The following is a 23,130-nucleotide window of genomic DNA, read 5'->3' on the forward strand; positions in this document are numbered from 1 at the left end:
TGATTTTTAAGTAAAATTATAAAATTATGGAATCACTCTATAACAATGATTGAGAAAACTATCATTGTTTTCAAGAAGCTCTTAAGTTAGATAGAATATTTATAGACTTTTAATGCAAGGTCCTGATGTAATAAGTCTTGGATGGGAGGATTAGTATGTCCACCAATGAATCTAATGCTAGTGATTGAAAAGTGCGTATTTTAGGGGAGCTAGATTGCATATTGTTTTCCAAATATAATGACTTTAAAAGCCTTGATGTAGCAGTTTTTTAGGAAAAATTATTTTTCCTGTTTAAGAATTTTATTTTTAATAGTTTGTTTTGGATTTTTGCTACCTTTAATTTATTTTTAAATTTTTTAGTTTTTCTAGGTTGATTATTTTTGTTGTATTATTTTTATCTGTGTCAAAATCTAATAATTCTTAGTGGTTAGTTGTTATATCGTATTAAATAACCATGGTTTATAAAGATAGTCATGTAATAAGACATGCTCGTGTAGGGAAAAATAAGAAATATTGAATAACCATTATTTATAAAAATAGTCATGTAATAAGATATACTCGTGTAGGAAAAGATGAGAATGTTTCTCCTCATTGAATAAATATTTAGAAACAAATAGTAGAAGACATGCAAAAAGAGCAAATTATTTTATTAAATAATATTATTTTGTATTTTTTATTAAATATTTTTTTTAGTATTGACCTGATAAGATTTATATTGAGTTTAATCGATTAATTAAATTACTAAAAACTTTTAAAATTAATTAAATTTAACTCGAGATAATATTTATTTTTAAGTCAACTTAAAACCTAAGGCAAATTAAATCGTAAATTACACTTTTCAAGGTTAATTCGTCAAGGGCAGAGGGATTAAATGATTTTATTAATCAAGAATAAATCTCAAGGAAAACATTCTGATTTACTGTTTTACCCTCCGTTTTAAAATGAAAACCGGAAGCCAATGAACCGGACTCTCTTCTTCTTCCTATCTCCCTCATCACTCTCACTTCTTTTTTGCAGACATCCTCATCTTCTAAAACCCTGCCAGAAAATACACTAAGTGCCAAATGACCCTCCATCTCTTTCTAATCTTTTCAACTACACTCCTCTTTTAATTCTCATGGCTTCCTTCATCTCTCCGTCTCTCTCTCATCTCTTTCCATTACACAAAGACCCTCCATCACCAATCAAATACAGAATCAGAACCACAAAATTACAACGAAACAGACACAAAGCTCTCCCTTTTGTCCATAGTTTATGTGTCTTTGGGTTTCAAGGAGCTTCAAAGTGCTCTAAGAGCAGTCAAGACCTGCCTTTGGATTCACCCAGAAGGTTAAAACAAGAAAAAGAATTAGTTTTCTCAAATGGGTTCCTGTCAAAACCTGAAAAAGGTGTATTTCAATGCATTACAAGGCCTATAGTGCTCACATTGTTTTGTATTGCAATTGGGTTTTATCCACTCGGTGCTTTGCCACCTCTTGCTGTGGCTGATGTCGCGGTGGCTAGTGAAGTTGCAGTTAAAAAGAAAGAGAAAAAATTGAATAAAGAATCAAACTTGAAGGAGCATGAGTTTTCAAATTATACTAAAAGTTTGCTGGAGGAGGTTTCGAGGTTGTTGAAGCGTATAGAGGAGGTTAGGAAAGGAAATGGCAGTGTAGAGGAGGTGAAGTTGGTGTTAAAAGCGGTAAAAGGAAGGAAAGAGGAGTTGCAGAGGGAAATTATGGAGGGGATGTATTTGGAAGTGAGGCAGTTGAGGAAGGAAAAGGGGAAGATGGAAAATCGCTCAGAGGAGATTGTGGAAGAGGTGGAAAAGGAAAAGAAAGAGTTTGATAATTTGAGGGAAGAGGGTGATAAAGAAAGAATGGAGGCGTTGGAGGAGAGAATGAGAGTGATGGATGAGGAGTACACTAGTGTATGGGAGAGAATTGGAGAGATTGGGGGTGAGATTTTGAGGAGGGAGACGATGGCATTGAGTGTTGGGGTTAGGGAACTTTGCTTTATTGAGAGAGAGTGTGAGGAATTGGTGAAGAGGTTTAGCCAGGAAATGAGGCAAAAGAGTACAGACAGGTAACTCTATAAATAGATGCATTTTGAGTTTTGCTATTATTAAAATTGATTTTATTCTAGGAAGAATCAAGACAGCAAGAATAAGTGCCATATTAATGTTCTGATTGAATGATAATAGTATTCTGCTCTATGTTTTGGTGTTCCATTCCTTTTGTCTTAAGTTAATGGTTCTCTCTTGGAATGCTGCAGGTATGGTCACTAGAATGTGATTGTAGTAATCATAAGATGTAAAATCTACCAACCAACTTGTACTGTAAATAGTGACAAGCTTATATTTTGCTACCAACAGGCTTAGGGGGGAAGTTAGATGAAAGACTATGCAATCTTTAATGCGGTTAGGAAGATGTTAAATTGCGTACTTGGATGTATAATGCACTTAGATATACTATGGTCATATGGATTTTGGAAAGAATGATGAAAGGGAAATTGATATCTTGTTCATGATTTTTAAAAATTAAGTTGGTTTGAGCATTATGGTTTGTTAATGTTTTATTCAGCAATCGTATTGGTGCATGACCAGAAGAAACTGTAGTAATCTCCATGCATGAACTCTGTTGACTGAGCATTCTTTAACCTATCTTCTGATATGTTATGCTGCATCCCTTATCACACATTATCTTGGTTTGTTATTTTAGAGCTGGAAATAGATATTTCAACTTACAAGTTAATGCAAGTGTGCAACTAGATTCTCCCTCTCTGTCCTTCCTCTTTTACATTCTGGGACTAGTGTGTTTTCACGGGCTTCATATCACGTGTTTGTTAAATTCTCTGTCCATAATTATGTTATAAAGTTAATTACTTCTTTGAGCAATGTTTAACTTGCTTGCAGTCAGAAAAAGAGCTCTATTACCAAGCTTCCAAGATCTGACATTCAGAAAGAACTGGAAACTGCACAAAGAAAATTATTGGAGCAAATGATTCTGCCTAATGTTGTAGAAGTTGAAGGCCTTGGGCTATTATTTGATCAAGATTCGATTGATTTTGCTGCACGTATAAGACAAGGCCTTAAGGATTCACAGAAGCTGCAGAAAGATACTGAGGCTCTTATTAGAAAAAAGATGAAGAGGTTCGGTGATGAAAAGCATTTGGTTGTGAAGACATCAGCAGATGAGATTGTGAAGGGCTATCCAGAAGTTGAATTGAAGTGGATGTTTGGGGATAAGGAGGTTGTAGTTCCTAAAGCAATTCACCTTCACCTGTACCATAGCTGGAAAAAATGGCGTGAAGAAGCTAAGGCAGAACTGAAAAGAAAATTGTTGGAAGATGCGGATTTTGGTAAAGAATATGTGGCCCAAAAACAGGTAGTTTGTCATCAACCAAGTAGTGTGTAATATATATTGAGATAGACCTGGATCATATGGCACATCCAACTAAAGATAATTGAAGAAAGCAATTGAGTTTACTGAAAGACTCTGTAATTCTCTTGTCCTCACAATATTGTAGGTCACTGACATGGTTGAGACTTTAGAGAGTAAAAGATATTTATAATTCTATAGAACCTTGTATTTGTATTGAGAGCTTTCATTTGAATAGTATGGAGTAGGAAATTGACTTGTTTCATGTTTTCCTCACTATGTCAATTGTGTCATTGACAACTGGTTCTCTCATGCTTTAAGATCTGAAATATGATGTTGGTGTTAGGTTTGAACCTTATCAATAGAGCGTTTTAGATGATAAAAATTCTCTATTTTTTTCCCTTGGTAGCAGAAAACTGTACTTCATCGATAGTCTGTGTTTTATGTAAAGCTATATGTACTAAATTTTTCCATTTACATTTTGTCACTTGTTTTGGATTAACGTTGTAGATTGTTGCTTTATCTAAAACTGGATGCATTTCTTTTTATTAGTTTGTGTTATGAACCATTCACTAAATATTATTGCAGGAACAAGTTCTTCTGGGTCGCGATAGAGTAGTATCAAAGACATGGTACAGTGAAGAAAAAAACAGGTGGGAAATGGAACCAATAGCTGTTCCATATGCTGTCTCCAAGAAATTAGTGGAGCATGCTCGAATTAGGCATGACTGGGGTGCCATGTACATTGCACTGAAGGGGGATGACAAGGAATATTTTGTTGATATTAAGGTTATTTCTGTTTATTCTCTATGCCATTTATTCCTTGTGACCCACTATTGAAATACATTTAACCCTCTTTGTTTTTGTTCCAGGAATTTGAAATTCTCTATGAAGATTTTGGAGGGTTTGATGGGCTGTACATGAAAATGCTTGCCAGTGGCATTCCAACTAGTGTTCATCTGATGTGGATCCCTTTATCAGAGTTGGATTTGGGTCAACAGTTTCTCATGGCATTAAGGCTGACTGGTCAATGCTTAAATGGATTATGGAAGAGTAGAATTGTTTCATATGGGAGAGATTGGGTTGTAGAGAAAGTTAGAAATATAAATGATGACATAATGATGGTGATCGTGTTCCCCATGCTGGAGCTCATCGTTCCATTCCCGGTATCAATTATATGAACTCATCACTTGCCACCTTTTGTTTGTATTTATCCAGTGCTGTTATTCTCTTGATAGTTTTATAGTTACTGTCCTATCACAGGTGAGGATGCAGTTGGGGATGGCATGGCCAGAGGAAATAGATCAAACTGTTGGCTCAACGTGGTACTTGAAATGGCAATCTGAGGCAGAAATAAATTTTAAGTCCAGAAAAACTGATGATATGCAATGGTTTTTTTGGTTTGCCATTAGATTGTTTATATATGGATATATTTTGTTCCATGCCTTCCGGTTTCTGAAGAGAAAAGTTCCAAGACTTTTAGGTTTTGGACCTTTACGTAGCAGAGATCCAAACTTCCTGAAGTTACGCAGAGTGGTATTGCTTAGACCCTTACCTGGTTCTTATAATTGTTTAGGATTTTTAGGTTCTTAAATTAACATCTGCACTGGCAATCTTCTAATTTCTGTTTATTAAGTAATGTTAGTTGTGATGATTTTAACTACACTCATGGTCAATACCAATGGACGTTTTATCCCTGTTAGTGAAATACTTTTTCCTGGTCTCTCTTCTATTGAAAGAAGGGAATGGTATGGAAATTATTGGTTGATTTTGGATGACCTTTGGAACTTAGTTGCTCCATAGCACATCTACTCTTGATTAAAAGTCTAGATGTGAGCTGACTGAATAGCATTACTGTTTTATGTTAACTCGCAGAAATACTATGTTAAGTACAAGTTGAGGACCATCAAACGTAAGAAAAAAGCCGGGATTGATCCTATAAGCACTGCATTTGATGGAATGAAGGTTTATACATGCCACTTAAACAATCTTTTTTTTTTTTTAAATTAATTTAATTATAGAGAACTATTTTCCCTGACAAATTTTATATCCATGTTTGTTTTACAGAGGGTAAAGAATCCTCCTATACCATTGAAGGATTTTTCTAGTGTTGAGTCTATGAGAGAGGAAATCAATGAAGTTGTTGCATTTCTACAAAATCCTAGTGCTTTTCAAGAAATGGGTGCCCGTGCACCTCGAGTATGTTATTCTCAAGATATTACTGACATTCTGTTGTTTTTTATTTTATTTTTGGTATTATGAATGCCTTGGTCAGCTATGCATCATTAATATGTTTCTAGTTTTGTTTGTTGCCCAACACTTGAGCAATATAAATTGAAGCTAAAACAGAAGTACACAAGCAATAAAAAACATGATGCCTTGACTCATAGGTTTAAAAAAGAATGGCACTGATGTTCATGAGTCAATCAAACAAGATTCATTAAAACTGGACTTTAAGTATTTTGATTTTGCACAAGATAGCGATTACAGGTTCATGGAGACATTTACTTCTCACATCAATATTAGATGTAGGTCTATAGTTTGATAAGTGGAATTCATGGGAAATGACTACAAAAATTTAATTTCTTTCCTCTTCTGATTCTTGTACTTTTCAGCTGAGCTACTTACCAGAATACAAGATCTGAAACATTCATAATAACTATTTCAGCACACTTGCATGTTCAACTTCCATTTGTTTGCCTGTTCAACATGTAATGTAATCTGTTCAGCATACACAATATTTCAAATTACTAATTTGTGCTGCAAGGTAGATGTTCATGTGTAATGTGGTTATACCAGCTTGTGAGGTAGTTCATTGTTGCAGGGAGTTCTTATTGTAGGTGAGAGGGGAACGGGAAAAACATCTCTAGCACTGGCTATCGCTGCAGAAGCTAGGGTACCGGTTGTAAAAGTTGAAGCCCAGCAATTGGAGGCTGGGCTATGGGTTGGCCAAAGTGCATCCAATGTCAGGGAACTGTTCCAGACAGCTAGGGATTTGGTTTGTCCTATAAGCCTTCCTGGTTATCTTCTTTGACTAATTTTTGTTTAATTGGGGAATCACAGATCAATTGTATTTCTCAGAGCATGTTGATTTATTCAATGAATGCTTGGTTCAAAACTGAACTGTTGTTAAAAGTTACATTATTTGCTATTGCCATATTGATTTCCCTATCAAAGATAAATTTTATTTGGACCGGTCAATTCCAATTTATACTCTGGGCTTAACCAAATTTAGGGGATTACTCTCTCTCATTACCTACTTTAGCATGAAGATTATATGCATGTCTGGAAATTTGACAAATTACATCTCTTTCACTACTTTATTAATCCTTCTTAGTTTTGTTTTAATTGTAGGGAAAGGTAGTTGGTTATCCTTTAATACCTTTTGAATCAATAAAGCTTTTACTTGTTGAGTGTGCCTTTGCAAAGGATGGACAGGTTTTTGAATCCTTGATGTTTTTTGAAAATAAAAAACTGATTTATAAACAAGTCTTGAAGAGAAAATTTAGATGCAAATTAACACAATAACTTTCTCCTTTCCCTTTTCTTTTCCTGTGGCTTCTGTGTCTTTATCATGCAGTAAATATTCTTCATAAATTGCTCAAGATTTTGCTGATCTTGTAAGTCTTGCAAATCTTGGATGTGCTATTTTCTATCAAAAAATTTAGGTGATACTTCATAACAAGCAAAATATGGGTTTTGCTTCATATCTACTTGAGTTTTCCCGTGTTAGATATTTGATTTCCAGTTTTTAGTTCTTGAATGATACAGAGAAATGTGTTTTGCTGATTATATAATGTCATTTGTAGGCCCCTGTAATAATTTTTGTGGAGGATTTTGACCTTTTTGCCGGTGTCCGTGGTAAGTTCATACATACTAAAAAGCAGGATCATGAGGCTTTCATTAATCAACTTCTGGTGGAGCTTGATGGGTAATTTTCAGCTTCTCACTCTATTTGAGAAAAACTCTGCAGTATGCTTTGAATTAGTATTTTCTTATGTAAAGCAAGCTCTTCCATACAGCACTCAGTGATAGATTTCAAACATCTCTTCCATTTCCTATTTTGTTGGTGTGATCTCATGCCTTTTAATATGCCTAATTGCTGCATCTTTTTCTCTGCACGTGTAAGGAGGCAAATGGTCATGGACACCTGTGCTTTGCATCTTTAATTGAATGACTGGCAACCTGCAAGAAACTTTGAACATGTGCAGCTCTTTTTATTTCCTTCCTGGCTCAGGAGCCACGAGGGAGGGTGGTCTTGGCTTTGTATTTGCGCAACTTCATTGAACATGAAATTTCCTCTACCAAGTAGCAAGAAAAAATGTCATTATGGTTTTAATCGTAGCTGTATATTGAATGGCTCTTGAATCTATCCCTTTTACAGAGCATTTCATTTCTGTTCTTATTTTGTGATTTTGGCCGTTTCTTGTCCTGGAAGCAATTGATGCAGAGATATCTGTGACTGACATATTTTGGTGGTAACCATGAACTGAAAAACAACTGCAATGAGTTTAATGAGAATTTGATGGAATCACTGTTAGGTGTAGGAAATCTCTTTTGCAAGGATGTCCATTTTTAAAAATTTTAGTTTTGCTTCTGAACTTGAGGACTCAGAATGCTCACTATCCTCTCGAGCACCCAGCTTCTTCTTTCTTCAATTGATCCTGCAAGCCTTTTTCTCTAGTTGATTTGCTTGAGTTAGTCTTTCTTGCATAATTTCACATCAATTTAGTCCTTTAGCTTTGGTAACCTTTCCATTTAAGAATAAGATCTGCTGGCCAATTTCCGCTTGGTGTAATGGTGAAATTCTTGAGTTTGCAACCACAATGCAAATATGCTGAAGGCAAGACTGCCTTTAATAGGTTCTGGAAGATTGTAATTGGTAATGGCCTTTAGTTATTATCAACACATCAGAACACGGTATCTGCTATCACATATGTTAATGATCATCTCTTGTTTCTCCTCGTACCAGCATTTCCCATCTCATTGTTAGGATACCAATATTTAGATGCATCTTCATATATCTTCTCCATGTTCATCAATAGGATTCTATCACATTTTAGTCTCTCATTCCTGTTAATGGCCTATAGTTGGTGCATTTTGCTTTGCATATTGCAACATAACTATGATTTGATTTAGACGGGTGTGGAATGCTATCATAGTTATACCATCTATTTGTATATTCATGCTACCTTTAAGCACATTACAACTTTTAACCTGGATACTCTGATTTTTTTTTTGGTTCAACAAGAGGCCCAGTGATCCCTGGGATAAACAGTTGGGGGTAGCCCTCCCCCATCCATAAATCCCACCCCAGCCTTCCAGGGTTAGAATCTGAGATCTCCAAGTGGAAATCCTACTCTATGTGATTTTGCAAGATGATGATTCTATTTTTTTTTGGGCCATTAAAAAGATAGCCAAGTTTTATATTGTCAGCATCTTTGTTACATCAAAGTATGCGTTGTACTCTTCCAGGTTTCAGAAACAAGATGGCGTTGTTCTGATGGCTACAACTAGAAATATAAATCAAATTGATGAAGCCTTGCAGCGACCTGGACGGATGGATAGAGTATTTTATCTTCAACAGCCAACACAAGCAGAGAGGGAGAAGATTTTACACTTATCTGCTAAAGAAACCATGGATGAAGACCTTATTGATTTTGTAGACTGGAGAAAGGTCATTCCTGATCAGTGTTGTGTGTGTGTGTGCTTGCTTGCTTGCTAATGCATATAAGCAGTTATTGTGATGGATAAAGAAGTGCAGTGGGAGTCCACTAATTTGCTTATGGATTTTATTGTGGTTGATTTGCTTGGCCTTTGAAGTTCTCATAATTTGTCCCTGTTCCGGAGAACTTTTTTTCTCACCATGAGTCTTTTGGATACATGTATTCATGTTTGGACCCTCTGCATGAGGAATGTTTTTTTTTTTTGTTTGAATTATGACCTTTTGCTTCACTTTTAATCATCAATCCTAATTTATAGTGTTACAGAAAGTTGCCTTCTTGAAAACCAGTTTGTTTGATGAATTTTGCACTTCTCAGTACTTACTTTTCCTTCTTTCATTTGAATTCTACTGAGCTTGTCTTAAATATCAACTTTTACCTTTTTCAGGTTGCTGAGAAGACAGCTCTTTTAAGACCAGTAGAATTAAAACTTGTTCCTGTTGCTTTGGAAGGTAGTGCCTTCAAGAGCAAGTTTCTTGACACAGATGAACTCATGAGCTATTGCAGTTGGTTTGCGGTAAAGAAATAATCTCCATTATTTCATCTTTATACATATGTATAATCCTGTCACTAGAGATTATTAATTTGTTTGCTCCCGTTTATTATTGAGTCACATATAGTTCCAGTATATGAAGAAATTCATGTTTTGTTTGGTTCTCTTCACATATTAGTAACTTGTTTTTCCTCTTTTTTTCCCCTTCAAGTTTGATATTTATTTAATTTGCCTTATAAACATTTTTAGTTAACAGGTTTGTAATGTGGTCTTTGCTCGGTTTTTTTTTAATGATTTTCTCACTGATATGGGGATGGTACTTGATACTTTTTGTAGACTTTCAGCTGTTTGGTTCCAGATTGGGTTCGGAAAACAAAAATTGCAAAGAAGATGAGCAGGATGATGGTGAATCATTTGGGACTAACATTGAGTAAAGAGGATTTGCAGAACGTGGTTGATCTAATGGAGCCATATGGTCAGATAAGCAATGGAATAGAACTTCTGAATCCTCCACTTGATGTAAGTAATTTTGTTGGCTTTTGAAGGTTAAGCTTTTGATAAGCAACTGTCTTTCCTTTGGTAATGTCTTTTCCTCGTCCATGAATTTAGTCAATAAATACCTCCTTTGCTTTTTGCCACGCACCAGCAATTTATTTTGCCTTTTGATCTGAAATTTCCTGAATCCATTTAAATATATTTTTAAAGTAAACTATTGAATAACTGGTGATTTCCTGTTTTCCATTTCTTTGCTCCCTGCTTACCTTTACTGTTCCACATGCATTAGGCAACTTATCCCATGTCCTAACCTGATTGTGCAAAAGACATTATGAAAGAATCAATAATTTCTGAATGCATTTTATATTTTCATAAATTAAGCTTAAAACTTGTGCTATAAACAGAGTTCAATCCCTGTGATATTTCTATTAGATGAACAGTAAGGAATTTCAGTTCGTTCCATGAAAAAGATACTGATGATTTTTCTAAACTTCTGTTAAGTAGTTGCATCTCCAATCAGCAGTGAATGAAGTTTTGTACGACTTATGTGGTGTATAAGCCTCAACACTTCCTGGCAGTTTATAAGCTTGCATGGCCATGTACAGTATAGGGGCTTTCAGTTTACTAGATTAGGCTTTCTTCTGTGAATGGTTCAACACCTCAAACTTTAAAAGTATAACCAGTCTGTTTTAGAGAAGTTATCCATGTTATAAACAAGGGGGTGCTTCTTACCCTGCTATGTCAAAACTCAAAAGCAACTTGATGGTATCACAAAGAGAGCAGCTTGGTCTTAATAAAAGAAGAAAAGATCAACAAGTATTCCCTTCTTTTTCTTCTTGCTTTTGATTTTGTAGGAAACAAGAAACACATGAATTTTACTATAAATTTTGCTTGAGATAAGTCAGTATCTCTTGTTTTGGGTCATGCTTACAACCATGTAGAAATGTTGTTTCTTTATACTGCCATGAAGGTTTGAATTAATTGGATATGGTACATGGCAGTGGACAAGGGAGACCAAATTTCCACATGCTGTTTGGGCTGCTGGCCGTGGTCTGATTGCCCTTCTTTTACCCAACTTTGATGTGGTTGATAATCTATGGCTGGAGCCATGTTCTTGGCAGGTGAGTCATTTCATATCTTCGTGTGACTGAGTGCATGTTAACTCCGATAATCAATGTCAATTGATTTGAAGCAACAATGTCATTCTCCTTATAAATTAAAATGATGAAAGGTCATGAATTTTAAGCCTAAGCCAAGTTTGTACAATGTCTCCAAGAAATGTACAACACATCTTGCCTAAGCTAAGGCTGTACACGGTCTTTGATTGCATGGCAATTTGCCTGGTTCTTTATCCCTATGATCCTTCCACATTCAATTTATTTGTTGTCTTAAGAAGCTGAAAATTGTACTAGCTGTTCCATGCTTGGGTATGGTTCAGATGAATGCTAGCAGTGAAACTCTTTCGACTTATGAATAGAGAAGCTGTGAAAAAATTTTCCTGTTCTTTTTGCAGGGTATTGGATGTACAAAGATTAGCAAGGCAAAAAATGAAGGTTCCTTGAATGGGAATTCAGAATCAAGATCATACCTTGAAAAGAAGCTTGTATTTTGTTTTGGTTCATATATATCATCCCAACTACTACTTCCGTTTGGGGAAGAAAATTTTCTTTGTTCTTCAGAATTGAAACAGGCTCAGGAGGTCAGTATTCATCAGTTAATAGTATCAACAGATTTTATAATTCCATCTGAGTAAAGCATGCATCATTGTCTATTTGCTAATTGCAACAGATAGCTACAAGGATGGTGATTCAGTATGGGTGGGGGCCTGATGACAGTCCTGCAATTTACTACAGTAACAAAGGGGTATTCCCTATTCTACAACCATGAATATATTGGTGGACAGAAATTTAAGTTGTTGCTCAAATTAATCACTGCTGACCTTGTTTTGTTACTAGAGTAATGTATTTGCCATGTTACCCTGGGATAAGAGGCACGAACAAACAAACATGGCTTGTGCTCCCACGATGTCACCTTTATGTTTGCTTGTACATATGATTGCCTCTCACAATGCAAAAAAGAAAAAGAAAAAAAGAGAGGACAGCGTTCATATTATTCTTGGCTGATCTAGAAGCATCTAGTTTGTATGGTACTACTATTAGAAAAAAGGTTGCCATAGTGCTATTTCCTTGTTGGATTTATTTTTTTTGCCATTGGTGTAGGTTACATTTTTAAGCGCGGGGAACAGCCATGAGTATGAGATGGCAGCTAAAGTTGAAAAGGTATGTTTGTCATGCTTCCTGTGGTGAATGCTTATACTTTTTTCCTTTACATGGCAGCAGTGTAAACATCATTTACTGAAGTAGTTGTGGTTTGGATTGAGATATTCTGCAGCTTTACGATTTAGCATATCTTAAAGCAAAGGGTATGCTTCAGAAAAATCGACGAGTTCTTGAAAAGATTGTTGAAGAATTGCTTGAATTTGAGATTTTATCTGGCAAGGTAAAAGATGTTACCCTAAAACAGTTTAAGGTTCTCTACTTACTATAGACAGCATTGTTTCCTTGTTCAGTCTCCAACTATCAATCATTTAAATCTCTGCCTTGCCCTTCTTGAGTTGAAAAATTTGAGAATTCTAATATCAAAGCATTTATATCAGGCTGCCATTTCGGATAATTATTAACCAAAAAACTAAAAGAACTGGGGTTTAATATGGCTCTTCACTGTTCACCTTTTTTGTCATATATATTTTCGTCCCTTTATTTTTTCAACTTTTGTCCTCGAACTCTAATTCTTTCAATTGAAGTACAATCTAATTAGATGAGATTAAGTTTGATATTGTGGTATAAAGACCAAATTAAAAGACAGAGGATTGAAATGTAAAACACAGAGAAAATATATGGTTAATCTCAAATTCACGGCAATTTTTATTTTGATTCAAAATTTTATTGTTTATTTTTCAATATTTGAGTTTGAGAGAGGAGAGAGAAAGTTGGTAGAAAACAACGAAAGAAAGAGTTATTGGCTGCCATAGTTTTGACAACCAAAACGACCAAGATTGGTGTTAAAGGGCTTCATTTAATGAGAAAAGGTCAATGGTGGTGGTTTTTGGCCTTCATCTTTCTTGAAAAAGTAGATTGAGGTTCGTTTGGATTTTTTGGATTAAATTGATTTTTTATTTTTAAGTGATTTTAGGGTGTTTCGGAGATGGTAGGTGGTTTATGGAGATTTCTATGGTGTTTTGAGGTTTTTTCTAGTAAAAATGACTTCTAAATTGGGTTTTTGAGGTCTAAAAATTAGAACCCTGATTTTCTAGTCACTAGGTAACTAGGAAAGACCTGTCGCTTGATTAAAAAAAAAGAAAAATAAAAAAAACAAGGAGGGCTTGAGCTTTTGTATATTAGCGCTTGGCCTCGTTCTTTTCTTTTGTTTTTGTTTTTATTTATTCTTTTCATTAATGTTTTCCATTTAAATAGCAATTTATGCCCTAACTCTCATTTTTGAAATAAATTGAATTAATTTTATTTTTAAATAGTGATTGCTTTTTAATTTTTATTTTTTTTAGTTGCATGATACTTTGAAGAGATTAGTTTAATTTCACGGATTGTTTTCTATTTATATTTTATATGAATTAGTTATATTTGGATGATGTTTTTATAAAAATAAAAATGATTTGTTATTAGCAACTACAATGACCCGCTAAGATAAAATGAATAAAAACGTTTAAAATAAAAGAGTAGTGAGTGTAAAACATTTGCATATGCATCAATCTTTTATTTCTATTATGAAGATTATCTTCTTGCTTTAATATTAAATCAATGTTAATTTTTTTTGGATTTATTAGTTCATATATTTTTTAATTTATTATTTAAAGAATAAACAATATTTTTTCGTTGCTCAATTAAAAAAAATTATGATACATAAAAAACATATTCATAACATAATTATTTTGTTCCTTTTACATTAAAAATCAACTTAAAATCCTACTCGTAGTGAAGCGCAAGTTGATCATCTCACTAAACTTCATCTGTTAAACTAAAAATTTTACCTAATTTTTCTATGTTAATTTTTCAAGTTATTCTGATTAAAAATAATTGGATCATCTCAGCAAACCTTTGTATGTTACTGCTTTGCAGTGTAGGTTTTATTGGTGTCACTTGAGCCTTTTAATATAAAAGTTGATTCTGTTTGTTGTTATCACTGTATTTTTAATGCTAATTAAGATAAAACTTCATTTTCTTTCAGGATTTAGAAAGGATGGTTGATGATAATGGTGGCATTCGGGAGAAAGAGCCCTTTTCCCTTTCCAAAGCTAATTATACAGAGGTAGGGTTCAACTCCCCCCCTTGTTTCTCCTTGAGGGGAGGGGAGGATTGCAAATGTAAGAATGTGTGACTAAAATTATTTACTTTGAAGATGCTCTGTTGTTTCCACATTAGAGCTGCTCCAGGGTATAGATAGGTATTTCTTCGAGATGCAGAATGATTTGGAAAAATTACTTAATTTCCATAGAAATCCCCAACTCCTTGAAAATAGCATAGAAAGAAAGCCTCGAGTTTCAGCAGTCTGCATTAAGACACATTAATCCTGGGATTGAAATAATCTGGAATTCCGAGGTTAAAAGTAAACATATAAAAGTTTGATGGTCGCTGCATGAAACAGAAAAGTGATGCATGCTTCTTTAGAAGTTGGTTAGACTCATAGACTTCTAGATTTGCACCTGTTATAAAAATTGGTTATTTTCATTTCATTTTTGCAACGAAATGATTTTCTTTATTGTCCGTGCTTTCAGTTTACTGCCTGCATTTGTGTATATATGGACTTATCCTATCCTTAATATTTTCAGGCATTGTCTAGCAGCTTTCTAGATCAAGGCAATGGAGCAGGACCTGCTCTTTTAGGTGCATCTACCTAGGATGAAGGGCCAATTTTTATTACGAGTTTAGTTTACTTGTTCGAGTATGAAATGTAGGCTTCCGCTCCAATTAATAACTTCATTTAACAGTGTCTTTCTGACATTTGAAATATCACAGGAAGCAGGCTAGGGTTGAGAAGATGACCTGCTATTTTCTCCCTTCTCAACTGTTAGCGATCTCAATCTTTTAGGTTAGAGGACTTTTGGCTCCTCGCCTTCTTTGAATTGTAACTTTGATTTTTCAGCAACAGGCAACATATTAGAATGGTTAACTTTTTGCTTCACCTCATTCCCCTTCCATGTGATTGTAAGCATAAAAGCCAGTGCTACGAATACGGGATGAGCTTGAAGAGTTGCAAAAATTTTATAGACATGTAGTCTTTCACCATTGAAATTTTAGTTTAGGCTTGTAAAGAACATTTTAATGCAAATATCAATGATTGCAGAATAAGCTTATGATGGGATTTGAATTCTGGATTTACATGATACACCGGAATGGATCTATTTTGAAGGCATAAGAAAGAATCTGAGCAGTTCATAACAATTTGCAGTGATTTGACATCTGCTTATTTTATTCCTTAAAGACCAAATGAAAGTATGAACATTCATGTAGATTATATCTGCAACTAAACTCATGGAACAAATTTTGGAGTGGAAGTAAAAAGATTTACATAAAAAGAAAAGGGAGTTGCACAAGAGCAGAAGCCTGAGGATATTCTTATTCTTCCTACAGAAGGCCTATTACAGGTGAGGTGCTAAAGATTGGCCTCTCTTCTCTAGGATTTTGTACGTTGTTATGACAAGTGCTCTTCCTTCGAGGCTTTGCCTCTCCAAGCATTGTTATGACATCCCTCATAGATGGTCTGTCCTTGGGTAGTTTAGCGGTGCAGAGAATCGCGATGCGGAGAACAAGAAGCATCTCTTCCTGCACATGTTTGTATTGTCCTGCTATGCTGTGGTCCAGTGCTTCTTCTAATGCTCTATTGTTTCTGATCTTTCTTCGAGCCCATTCAACAATATCAACAGATTCTTCAAATGCAGGGTCTAGTGGCATTTTTCCTGTCAGAAGCTCCAAAAGCACAACCCCAAAACTATATATATCGCTCTTTTCATCAACCTTCAGAGTATATCCATATTCTGTCATGAGAAAATAAAAACATCAGTAGCAGTCCAGATTGGCAATATGCAATTTGAGTTTTTCTTACTCTTGGTCTTGCAACCCTAGGCCTAGCATGTGAATGGATGGATATGAGATGAGTGTATGGCAAGCTTCTTTGATGAAATAATTTATGGTTCATGCTCAGACAGGATGTCTGAAGAATAGACAAGCAACTTACCAGGTGCGATATAACCATAAGATCCAGCCACCATTGATACTGTCTCATTCTTATGACTCATCATCCTTGCCAAACCGAAATCCGCTATCCTTGCCTCTAGGTTTGCATCAAGCAGGATGTTGTTGGACTTGATATCACGGTGGATGACTGGTGGGTGACAATCATGGTGGAGGTAGTTCAGCCCCTGTGCAACTCCAACTGCTATGTTGTAGCGTGAGACCCAGTCCACCAACAAATTTCCAGCTTCTTTACCGTGTAAAGCTGTTCCAAGGTTTCCATTAGGCATGTACTCATAAACCATCATTACATCTGTTTCATTATGAAGATACCCTAATAGCCGAACAATGTTTCTATGCCGAAGCCTCCCTAAGAGACTCACTTCTCTGAATAGATCATCGCCATTCTCGAGGTCTGTTTCTGTTCTCCAAAGCTTCTTCACGGCTACAATTGCATGTGGCCGATGAGCCTCAGCCTTGTAAACAATGCCCGTCCCTCCCATGCCGATGATATTGGATTCCTTAATGGAAGCTAGTATATCACTACTGGTGAAACTTATTCGCTGGAATGCTACTAATGTCCAAGGCCATTCCTTGTTGCTCTTGTTATGCCAGTCATCAAAGAAACTGTTGTACAAATACCATCTTTTATAAAGCCATCTCCCAGTGAAAAATGCGATTCCTAGAGTTAAGATGATTGAGACTCCGATGATGAATCCTGTTATGACATGCTTGACGCGCAGATTCTCTTGTTGCTTTGATGCAGAGGAAGTAGTAGAGCAGGGTGGAAGTACGCCGCCACAAAGACCAGCATTGCCAATAAGATCATTAGGATTTATGGTCGTCAGCATTCCATTGGAGGGAACCGGACCCTCAAGTTTATTGAATGACAAGTTTACCATTTCCAAGGCTGGTGAGGTCCCAAAGTTCGCTGGGATCCGACCAACAAGAGAATTGTTGGACAGGTCAAGAATGGCCAATGTGGGCATTGTTGAGATTGCTTTTGGGATCTCCCCAGTAAATTGATTGTTTTGCAGGTTCAGATTCACCAGCTTTTCACATGAAGCAATGCTCTCTGGGATTTTTCCAGAGAAATGGTTGCTTGAAAGTTCAAGAAGTGAAAGTGATGGGCAATCTTGGAATTGGTCTGGGATTTGGCCTTCAAAGTTGTTGTTGGAGGCCATGAATATCTGAAGGTTAGGAACGGAGAGAATGCCATATGGGAGAGATGATTCAAGGTGGTTTCCAGAGACATCAATGAAAGAAAGTGATGTAGACAAAGCAATGTCGTCTGGTATTTGGCCAGTTAGATTGTTGTTAGCCAATTCCAGCCTTTGAAGTAATGGAAGACTTCCAAGACCAACTGGAATTGTCCCAGAAATAAGATTATTCTGCATGCGAACACGTACTAATGACTTACAGGTTGAGAGACTTGTGGGGATTGGGCCAGAGAAGGAGTTGTTGAAGAGAATGAGTTTAGTGAGATTGCCAGAATGACACAAACCTGGTGGAATCTCACCTGACAATGAATTTGATGACACATCTAACCATTGCAAGGGTGAGTTCTGTCCTAGATTCTCAGGCAAAGGACCAGTCAGAAAATTCTTCCATAGCTCAAGCACCTCCAATTTGGTTAATTCACCAAGCTTGGTAGGAATTGTACCCTTCAGTTGATTGCTCATCAAATTCAAGAGCTGCAGATTCTTCAGTTCTGCTACCTCCACTGGGATCTCTCCTGAAATCTGATTATCCGAAAGATCCAGGAATACAAGGGATGTAGCATTACCAAGTTCTGGTGGAATCTTTCCTGTGAAATTGTTCTTGTACAGATAAACTGTTGCAAGTTGCTTTAGCCTACCCAATTCAGCAGGAATCTGGCCACTGAGTCTGCCGACTGCCAAGTCAAGATACTGAAGACTGGTGAGGTTTCCAATCTCTGCTGGGATTTCTCCTTCGAACTCATTGTATCCAAGAATGATGGTCTCTAGAGAAGCAAGTTGGCCTATCTCTCTTGGAATCCTTCCGGTCAGATTATTACCAGAAAGGCCGAGAAACTTCAGTTTCTGCAGATACTTGAAAGAACTAGGAATTGAGCCTACGAAGAAGCTCCCTCGAAAATCTAAGCTTTCGAGTGATGTTGCATTGCCAAGATCTTCAGGAAGATAGCCTGAGAAGTTGTTGCTTGATGCATTGACTGAAGTCAATCCAGAGGCCATTCCTAGACCAGTGGGGAAGCTGCCAATGAAGTTGTTCTGACTTACATCAATGGTCTTCAATGAGGTGAGAGTTCCTAGTGATTTTGGCAACGAAGAATCAAACCCATTACAAGAGATGTTGAGAAAAGAAAGACTACGCAACTCCTGAATATGATATGATACAATGCCACTGAGATTCATGTTGGAAAGGTCAAGCCTCTCTACAAACCCCTTGGTGCTGCACCGTACTCCAGTCCAGTTACAATGGGGAGACCGATTCCCAGCTGCATTGCCTGGCATTTTCCAACCCATAAGTTTATTTGACGGATCAATCAGGCTAGATTTGATCAACAACAAAGTTGACAATTCATCATACTGTACACTTTGAACTCCCTCAACAAAAACAAGAGAGAAAGCAATGCAAATGTCGAAGAACAGTAAAAGGGTTTGCATTTTTTCGTTCTTTGGAGTTTGTTTCCTTCTAGTTGTGTGACATTTCTGGCTCTGTGGAACAGAGAGGAGTAGTGTGGCAAGAGGATGTTATATGAGAGAGGAAGAAGTTAACCAGCCAGCTTGCCATAATTAATGAACAATGATTATTAGTTTAATCTGTTTACGTGGGATCTTGGGATCAGAACCAGCTAATTATCTCATTATCTGCACTTAATGAGTGTGAAGGTTTGGACTCATTGGAAATCCACCAGACACTAAAACATGGAAAGAATGTGCCTTCAGTGATAGTAGCTGGTTATTCTTTGCCTGTTGATTATATTATCGATTCATCTTCATGGTCAACCCAGCTAGGTAATTAATAACCTAGTAAGTAATGATGATTTATTTCATTGGACATTTAACTGAAACTGAATTGTACTTATCTTCTGTTAATCTGAAATATGGTATATTTTAAGATTGTACTTTATGCTCTGAGCTAGATTGCTTATCATGACCTTTGACTACTGCAGGCAAGGTGAGCATTTCACTGTTTACTGAGCACACTCGGTTATTGTTCTTCAGAAATTCACAAATAAAAATAGAAAAGGTAGGAAAAATATGTTTAGTTTATAAACATGTAATTTAATGATAATATGACTACTTACTATCATAATAAACATGTAATGTAATAATATATTTAGTTCAACAATATTATCTTATTTAGATATACTCTTAAATAAAATCTAATAAACTTGAAGAAATTATACTCAATATCTCTTTATAAATATCAAACTTTAGCTCTAGAGTTAAAAAAAATGAGTATAAGAACAATGAAAGAAAAAACTCAGGAAATTTTATGGATTCTTTTTAACCTATCCAAGACATCCATTTATGACTTGAAAACCAAAACAGTAATACCCTTAATTTATGAATTTTTTATAACTCATTAATGTTTATTAATTATGATGAATATTCATAATCCACGAATTACTCGTATTTCATAAATATTCATAATTCATGAATATTTATGGTTCATGAATTTGGTTATTGTTTATAATTTGTAAATGTTAATGAAAATTACTTATAAATAAGAAGATGAATATTGCATCATCATCAAATTCGTACTTCTGTGCTCCCACCCCTTTTTTTCCCTGCTAAAACTCAGGGAAAACAGCAGGTGATGGATGTGGTATACGAACAATTCAAGTTAATCCACTCTGGCCATTCTAGAGCTGGTTCTCCATGCATCGTTACAGAGTCAAGCAAACTTCAAATTCAATTATTTTTGCTTATATTACTAGGGTATTATCATTCTATTTACCTCATCAGGATTTATTTGGCACAGGAGAATCTCTCCCCCATGTTACAAGGTCGAGGGAAGAAGAAAATGGAACTTCTCTACGATGGTGGGTCTCATGGGGGAAATGTTTCTCTGCAAAGGTGATAGCCTCGACAATCATTGCCTTCGCCTACCAAATGCCAAAACATGATTGCTGCCTCTTTCCATGTCTGCACATGCACCTACCTGGCTCCTAGCCATTATTACATGATTTAGAATATTAGCCTCCAAAGCGGAGGAAGGTCCTAAAGTTCTAGCAATTAAAAGGTAATAATTCAATTCAATATGCCCCACAAACACATGGTGGAGGGGCTGGAGGCCATGTGCCAAGGGCAGCTTCCTAGGGAAAGGGCTCGAAGTTCCCCCATTATTATTGCCATGGGACATTCTCTCACATTACCTTACAAGCATATGTATACTGGTTCATCTTTTTTGCAATATATTTTTGCCCACTTCAGAATCAATTAGAGGGTGCAAGATTAGGTGCCCCACATGGCTTTATGCCAAAGCAGCCGCCACCACCACTACAGATCATTTTTTTCATCATGGGAAAATCGGTGCCTCACCAAGAACAAAAAGAAGAGGAGGAATCATGGGGATGGATGGGATGTTAAATTTAGGATTGCATGTATGAAAAATAACTAGGTTGATGTTTAGTATTTGTTTGATATTACTTTTGGTTTTTCTATTTTTTGTGGCCAAAGTTTTGTTAAGAGCCCTTTGGTATTCATAGTAACGGTTGTTTTTTGAAATGATTTTCGTTTGGAAACGTATCGAACCATGTTTTTTTGTTTTTAAAAAATTATTTTTAATATTATCACATCAAAATGATCTTAAAATACAAAAATAATAATTTAAAGCAAATAAAAAAATAAAAATAAAATCAAATTGTTTTAAAAATATTTTTAAAATGAAAAAAGAAATGGGTTCGAAAAGCAACATCCAGTTTTTCATGTATTGCTGCGGTTCTAAACTTTGGATTAACATTTGATGCCATTTAGCTAAAGAGTGGTGCTAAGTGCTTACAGCGCCACTGCTCAAACTCACGCCTTTAGGCCCATCATCACTAAACTGCACATGGATGGTGGGCTTTGGGCTCTAATCCTAACACAGCCCAAACAAAAAAAATACAGAAGCAAAATAATATTCTTCAATACAGACCAAGTCCAACTTTCTTGGACCAAAAACGAGCATTTTTCTTTTTTATAAAAACAATCATAGATAAATTATACATACCTTTTTAAAAAATAAAAACACCCAATATTATTAAAAATAACACCACAAATGAATTAAAACATAAATTCTACATTTATTCGAAAACAAAATATCAACTAATGCATTATTTTTTAAAATCAAAATTAAAAACAAAAGAATTAGGCCTAGCGCCGAGCCTAATCAAGCAATAGCTCATGCGCGGTCCTATATTTTAAAAAAAAATGTTTAATGGGACGGATGATGCATCGTTCTCCCCATGTATCAGAAAAAAAAAGGACATGTCACCTATATCAGCAGATAGGGGTGTTCACGGTTCGGTTCGGTTCGGTTTTTATCAAAAAAAGTAACCAAACCGAATTTATTTTTTAAAAAAAAAAAAACCGAAACCGGTTCAAACCGACCGGTTTCGGTTCGGTTTGGTTTTTTAGAGAAAAAACCGGTTCAAACCGGTTTGGCTCGGTTTTTTCGGTTTGGCTCGGTTTTTTTCGGTTTTTTTTCGGTTCGGTTCGGTTCGGTTTTTCCGGTTCCAGGCTTAAAAAACCGAAACCGAACCGGTCGGTTTTTTCAAAATTTTAATTGGTTTTTTTTTACGGTTCGGTTTTTTTAAACACCCCTATCAGCAGATGACACGTTAGTTCATCCTTAGAATTCGGCCACTGTGATGACCAAAAAAACAAAGTTTTTTTTTTTTACTCAAAAAATCATTTTCAATCCATTTTGACCCAAAAAACCTAGAAAACACCACAGAGACCTTATTAAACCAATTAAAGGCCACATAAAAAATAAAATAAAAACCGCCTTAAAACCTGAAAATCACCTCAAACAAAAACATTTCTAAGTTTAGATCTGATTTTTTAGGTGTTTTTAAGGTAAAAAAAAAACATGTAATCTTAGCTCATATCATCACATGGAATCATTTGACACAAACACTGATCATTTTGGTGCCCGAATTCCTTACCATCAGACACTTTCTCTCTTCAAGCTGGAATCTGACGATCTCTTCTCTCTCCTTCAACAAAAAAAAACTAAAAATGAGTAAAATGAATTTCAATACCAAAGTTAAATTTTGTAAAATTCAAGGAACTGGTTACCTAATAGCTAAAATACATGAGGGACTCAAATGATTTTTGGACCAAAATTTTCAATATGCCACCTATGTTACTCAGTTTTTTTACTTGAGTCTCTTTTCTTTCAATTCAACCCTCCTTTAAAAAACAAATACAATTGAACTCTAATTTGGTCTAAAAAAGGTTCAGCTATGCAAAAACACAAATTCAAGAACCAGATTAAATTTTTTAAAAAATTACACTATTATAATCCACATTAAAATATAAAAATATTAATGATGTTTTTGTAAGCAGTAAAAATACCACACATTTTAGCTTTATACATATTGTTAATTAAGAATAGTTAATTTTTAGAGTAATCTTAAGGATACATCCTTCTGTCTTATTGTAAGTATTTAAAGAAATTTAATAAAAATTTTAGGTGATGGTCTTAACATTTAAATTTAAAAATTAAGAAAAGAAACAAACCTATTTAACTATCGATTGAATCTTGTATTGGTCTTTCAAAATTAGAATTAGGTTCATAAATGTTTTGGGGTGTTATTTAATATCATTTTGAAGTTTTTT

At 35.4% G+C, this 23,130-nt stretch overlaps 2 protein-coding genes across 3 annotated transcripts; one reads left to right on the forward strand and one right to left on the reverse strand.

Annotated features, from left to right (window-relative positions):
- The first annotated feature begins 975 nt into the window (after positions 1-975).
- On the forward strand, positions 976-15,452 carry LOC7487715 (probable inactive ATP-dependent zinc metalloprotease FTSHI 5, chloroplastic). Of its 2 annotated transcripts, XM_002319082.4 has the most exons (19): positions 977-2,064; positions 2,894-3,365; positions 3,948-4,148; positions 4,232-4,525; positions 4,623-4,895; positions 5,235-5,324; positions 5,427-5,558; positions 6,184-6,357; positions 7,169-7,290; positions 8,835-9,036; positions 9,471-9,599; positions 9,912-10,094; positions 11,072-11,191; positions 11,584-11,769; positions 11,859-11,933; positions 12,290-12,349; positions 12,462-12,569; positions 14,313-14,393; positions 14,914-15,452. In XM_002319082.4, the coding sequence occupies exons 1-19, from the start codon at positions 1,118-1,120 to the stop codon at positions 14,980-14,982; spliced, it is 3,918 nt and encodes a 1,305-aa protein (XP_002319118.2). In that variant the 5' UTR covers positions 977-1,117; the 3' UTR covers positions 14,983-15,452. The 2 variants fall into 2 exon arrangements, 1 of the variants encoding a protein (XP_002319118.2); XR_002977286.2 differs by lacking the exon at positions 14,914-15,452 and having other exon boundaries at positions 976-2,064; positions 12,451-12,569.
- A 64-nt stretch (positions 15,453-15,516) lies between these two features.
- LOC7487717 (leucine-rich repeat receptor-like protein kinase PXL1) lies at positions 15,517-19,213 on the reverse strand. The gene is made up of 2 exons (XM_002319628.4): positions 16,320-19,213; positions 15,517-16,119 (listed from the first exon to the last, which is right to left on the reverse strand). Exons 1-2 carry the CDS (start codon positions 18,961-18,963, stop codon positions 15,710-15,712), a joined length of 3,054 nt encoding a protein of 1,017 aa, XP_002319664.1. The 5' UTR covers positions 18,964-19,213; the 3' UTR covers positions 15,517-15,709.
- Between the last annotated feature and the right edge of the window lie 3,917 nt (positions 19,214-23,130).

Source organism: Populus trichocarpa, chromosome 13 (genome assembly GCF_000002775.5).
Source record: "Populus trichocarpa isolate Nisqually-1 chromosome 13, P.trichocarpa_v4.1, whole genome shotgun sequence".
Classification (NCBI taxonomy): Eukaryota; Viridiplantae; Streptophyta; class Magnoliopsida; order Malpighiales; family Salicaceae; genus Populus; species Populus trichocarpa.

Coding starts and splice junctions, on each gene's coding strand:
- LOC7487715 (XM_002319082.4), top strand. CDS start 1,118: ATGGCTTCCTTCATCTCTCCGTCTCTCTCTCATCTCTTTCCATTACAC. Junction 5,325..5,426: donor CTGCATTTGATGGAATGAAG/GTTTATACATGC, acceptor TTTGTTTTACAG/AGGGTAAAGAATCCTCCTAT. Junction 7,291..8,834: donor CTTCTGGTGGAGCTTGATGG/GTAATTTTCAGC, acceptor GTACTCTTCCAG/GTTTCAGAAACAAGATGGCG.
- LOC7487717 (XM_002319628.4), bottom strand. CDS start 18,963: ATGCAAACCCTTTTACTGTTCTTCGACATTTGCATTGCTTTCTCTCTT. Junction 16,120..16,319: donor TTATGGTTATATCGCACCTG/GTAAGTTGCTTG, acceptor TTCTCATGACAG/AATATGGATATACTCTGAAG.